Consider the following 4,758-nt stretch of genomic DNA (forward strand, 5'->3'; position numbering starts at 1 on the left):
GTTATGTATCACTCCAACTACGACGATTGTCACTTGGGGGCGAGATACATGACACATTGGTGCAAATCACAATTTTTTGGGCGAGTCGCGTGACTCTCCAAACATCATGCTTGGGGGCGAGTTGTGTGGCACCTGAATAAAATGCAAAATTCAATCGTCAACACATTGTTTAGGTTCGATAAACAAATGGACAGTCAAATTAAATCCGCATCGAGACGAGTTAGAGTTTCAATTAAGCCGTTGAAGCGGTTTTCGTGGGATTTAATTTGTTGATATTTAATCCACAATATGACCGAGTCTGCATAGATATCGCATCCACAACTCGATCGAGTTCGAAGTTTGTTATATTGTCTGTTTGAGATGTTCTCCAGCAACTTGAGTACATAGTCCATATGGAGCATTTGAAGTTGTCGGATTCTTTCTTAAATTGCATAATTGCATCTATTGATGTGGCGTCGAAGTTGGCCGAAAATTAAGAAACACGAAGCCGATCATTCGAAGGGGAAATTACTAGCATAAACAAGTAATCATTAACTTGTATATGCTAGTGGGGGCGAATATACTACTACAGACAAGAACAAGATCAATATAAAATATTTCGGATCCGGAATCAACATAGATGTCAACCATCTTAATTTTCCAACTAAAAGTTAAGGAAGGCTGTTGATTCACAAGTAATTGCAGGCAATTTCTACCAGGACGGAATATCATGCATACTCCGCCAGTATTTTCACCGCTGCCATCGTCACCAGAATAACATAACGAGAACTCTGCTGGAGACTTGAAAAATGCAGTCTTACGTCAAGGAAAGTTGCTGCAAATGGCGGAAGCTGCAAAGGGCGAATTTTCCCTATTAAGTTTATCCGCCGCAAAATGTTTCTCACGGTAATTGGGGAAAATACAGAAGAAGAAAAGTAAGACATCCAAGCTGTTTCAACGTCAACTTTGAATGTTCTTACACAAAAAATAGGATCGTGTATTCCTTCTTCACCTAATTCATAAAAGAGTGTTCACACCCAATACACCGAGGGTTACCCAGTATGGAATTCTACTGGTGAGTTCAAAATTGCAGTATGCCAATGGAGAAAATTTCTGCAAAAGGTGGAATAAGCAAAGGTCAGTCTACCCCTACCGATTTTTACAGCCGAGAAGCAAGTCAGTACCCCAAAGAAGCTGGAAGTACGCCTCTAATTTCATCCAAGGTTAGTTTCAGCTGCAATTCACTGGAGTTGGAGTCAGCTAATTTCTGGCGCACTCCAGCTAACTCTTCGGTCAGCACGCTTATAGCAGCGGTCAACTCAGCATTTTCACTCTGCAACCGTGTGATTTCCCGCCTCATGCCAGCATCAACACCACCTTCCAAAGCACGTTGTTTTTGCACTTCATTTAGTTGAGCGACGGAATTCATAAACTACAAGGGTGAAAGGAGATACCATAAGATGAGATATTATTTAGTTGCCTGTTTGCTTCGCCGAGCTATATATACAAGGAACAAGATTTATGAATCCATAGGTCGAGCAACTATTTTCAAAAAAGTATTCAAGTGCTCATTTATTCGAAAATATGGCACCAAATCAGGTCTAATTTCTTGCTTCTGACATTTATATCAAGTATAATGGAGCTAAACTGATCGAGTCTATGAGTTTCAATATAACCGAAACACATGTAACAATTTAATCATACCCGAGTATAGTGTTCAGCCACGGCATTCAGCATTGATTCATAGTCGGGCTCTTTTACTGGTTGGCCAGGAGATGGAGAAGAAGACGGACAGTTTCCACCGTCAACATCAGGTACCGGGATTAAAGGAGGTCGACGCACCATTTCATCATCAACATCAGGTACTGGGATTGAAGGAGGCCGATGCACTCTGACATTTTCACTAGTCAATCTGGGGTTAGTTGATCCACTACCCAGCAGACCGTGATCAGAAAGTACATGTAATCCAATTGGAAAGGATGATTGAGTAACCTTTTCTCCGTTATCTCGAGTAGTATCTTTGCGACCTGAAGCACATACGAGAGAATATTCACTCAGAAAGATGACTTCATTTCTTTATTTCAGGAAGCAATCTATTATAGTTAATGAAGGAAAATGTTAAGAGGAAGTAGGCATTCCTGGTGGCAAAAAATCATTTCGGGCAGCCGATATGTTGTCATCACTAGGTGAGCTATCGTCGATAAAAACCGTGTTAGAGAAGTCATTTCCCCTCATGGCTTCTCTCCCCAAAGGGACACGAGCTGCATTCATGCTAAGGAAAGGGTTAGGAGGACCACCTGACGAAACATCTTCAGAACTTTCATTTTCAAATCCAGGATCGTCATTACTGGAACCAGAATTCGTGCTTTCTCTATTACCAGCGAGGCCAGGGATGAATCCACCACTCGAAGCACATACACACTCTTCTACGAAATTGTAATTCTTGTGAAACAAGCATTGACTGCGGCGAGCAACTTCGCCTACCTTCTCCGACATAGCATCAGGGATCTGAGTAACATTTCTGTTCAGGAATCCTGCATCTCTGTTCACGCAGTGTGGACGGTAATCCGGATAAGCCTTTCGAAGTCTCCTGAACCCCCTTATATCATTTGTGTTAGGGATTGAACTCTGAACTTCATTTCTGCCCATCGCGGGACAGTAACGCTTTCTAGGAATCCTTGGAAAGCCGGAAGATGATGAAAATGAAGAACGACGTTTCTTAGAGTTAGCTCGTTCTTGGGCAGATGGTCCTAATTCCTAAACTGGGAGGAGCGGGATATTGAGCGACGGGAATGGCTGGAATGGCTGCAGATATACGGCCCAAGGTTTTTTCCCTGTTATAGATCAACTGAACAATGGAGTCAGGGTATGAAACATTGAATAAATCATTTGGCAGGTCAAAGAGTTTCCGGCTTCGCTCGTCACTTTCGAAGTCGGTGGCACACGACCAGATTTCCGCGTCTGGTTCACTGCCCATCAGTTGAAAAGTTAAAAATTTGAGCAACTCACAACAAATTGGGATTAGCACATGCCAAAGAAAAACGCAAACTTACAAGAGGAAGAAGTTAATTTATAAGGAATTCCAAGTTGATGACCATTCTGCCAGTTGCGAAACTTGAAGCAAGGGAATTCCCAATGTTTGTAACTGCCTGGAAAGTCAAATAGCCGACGTTCATTTTCTATCCAGGTGTATATGAAGCATATCCCAGCTCCCTTGTCCCAAACACGAGGCATAGGAGAAATGATTCGATGAACATCGCTTGGTAGGAGGCGACGGCAGAACACACGGGCAATAGTTAGTAGACGCCTAATAGATATGATGATAGATGGATGCAATTGTTGTAAGGAGATTCCCCAGCCGATAAGAATCTCACACATTTCTGCATCAATGGGCATCAGCAAACCATATTCTAGCTGATAAAAGCTTGCGACTACCTCATCCTTCTCCACCGGATGTTGTAAATTATTGTGAAGAGATATCTCAACTGAACCTGGGATATTGAATCGATTCCTAATTTCTTCAATCTTTAAGCTCATCTCTTCGGTCTTTTAAGGATTTAAAGGAGCCGGCAACAGGACAAGTTGGCATAGCTCCTTTAGAAATCCACCTTCGTGGGAGACAGTCAAGTGTATCATCATCTAAAGACGAATATGGGTCGTCGGCCATCATGAAAACACTAATCGACAGGGAAATGAAATTCAGCAGTTGAGATCTACCATGTACTACAAGATTCTTTAGATCATAACAATACGAAGCTTAAATCAAGAGTGGGAACAATTTTGAATTCTACAGCGCTAAAGATGTGAGTCAAATTGGACGAAGACTTACCTTTGGGGGACCAGCAAAGGAACTACGCGGAGAATTTTTTGAGCTGTGATTACTTCAGGTAAATTGAGAGTTCTCTTTCAGCCGACAATTTCCTTTAAGAACTTGTTTGTTTGCAGCTGACTCAGCGTCTGAATCTGAGTCAACCCCTGACTCGGACCGAGTCAGCAGTCAGACCGTTTGTTTTCCATTTTGAGTCAGATCTGACTCGACCTCTGACTCAGACATAATCCCTGACTCGGACTCATTTGAGTCAGGTAACAAAATACCCCTGATTCATGGGACCAAACCACTGACTCACTTATTTCCGAGTCAGATGAGTCAGATCTGACTCAAAACAAACATATCGACTCAGATCCAGATGAGTCAGGTGATTTCACTCAGATCCAGATGATTCAGATCCAGACGACTCAGATGAGTCAGGAGTAAACAAACATGGTGTAAGTAAACACACTGATATGGATAAAAAAAGAAAGGCTACTATTATATGAGAGGGTTATATGGAAAGGGACGAGGTTACCCTTGGGTGCTCGTGTGATAGTTCGAAAGTTAATTGCCAAAAGGGAAAATTAGGGGGAGATCAGGAAAAAAAAAATATTCTCACTGTCAGGTCCACAATTAGTTTTGGGTACAGTGACATCCATAATTATTTCCGTGACACCCATAATTATATGAAATTATTAAAATGTATGCATGACAGATTATGCATCCGCATGACAGGTTACGCATCAGGGATATAATTGGCAACGCAACTTGGATATAACATATCTAAAAATCCGCGCCTTGGAATTTTACAAATTTTATATCGTTGGAAATCTTTTTAAGAGAGCTACGCAACGAGTACAAACAAGAATATCAAATTTTTATTTTTCACGAAAAAATCGGAGGTGATCATCATTTTAGGCAAAATTTTCGAAAACTTGATACATAACTATTATGCAGCCACCAAAAAC

The 4,758-nt window shown here is 41.5% G+C and overlaps 1 protein-coding gene across 3 annotated transcripts; it reads right to left on the reverse strand.

Annotated features, from left to right (window-relative positions):
• Positions 1 to 560: 560 nt before the first annotated feature.
• Positions 561 to 3,846, reverse strand: LOC113282349. Of its 3 annotated transcripts, none has more exons than XM_026531331.1 (5): positions 3,033 to 3,842; positions 2,118 to 2,948; positions 1,684 to 2,006; positions 1,133 to 1,411; positions 561 to 830 (listed from the first exon to the last, which is right to left on the reverse strand). In XM_026531331.1, exons 2-4 carry the CDS (start codon positions 2,626 to 2,628, stop codon positions 1,157 to 1,159), a joined length of 1,089 nt encoding a protein of 362 aa, XP_026387116.1. In that variant the 5' UTR covers positions 2,629 to 2,948; positions 3,033 to 3,842; the 3' UTR covers positions 561 to 830; positions 1,133 to 1,156. The 3 variants fall into 3 exon arrangements, with proteins under 3 accessions (XP_026387116.1, XP_026387115.1, XP_026387113.1); XM_026531330.1 differs by lacking the exon at positions 561 to 830 and having other exon boundaries at positions 980 to 1,411; positions 3,033 to 3,656; positions 3,809 to 3,846; XM_026531328.1 differs by lacking the exon at positions 561 to 830 and having other exon boundaries at positions 980 to 1,411.
• Between the last annotated feature and the right edge of the window lie 912 nt (positions 3,847 to 4,758).

This window comes from Papaver somniferum, chromosome 5 (genome assembly GCF_003573695.1).
Source record: "Papaver somniferum cultivar HN1 chromosome 5, ASM357369v1, whole genome shotgun sequence".
NCBI classification, from domain to species: domain Eukaryota; kingdom Viridiplantae; phylum Streptophyta; class Magnoliopsida; order Ranunculales; family Papaveraceae; genus Papaver; species Papaver somniferum.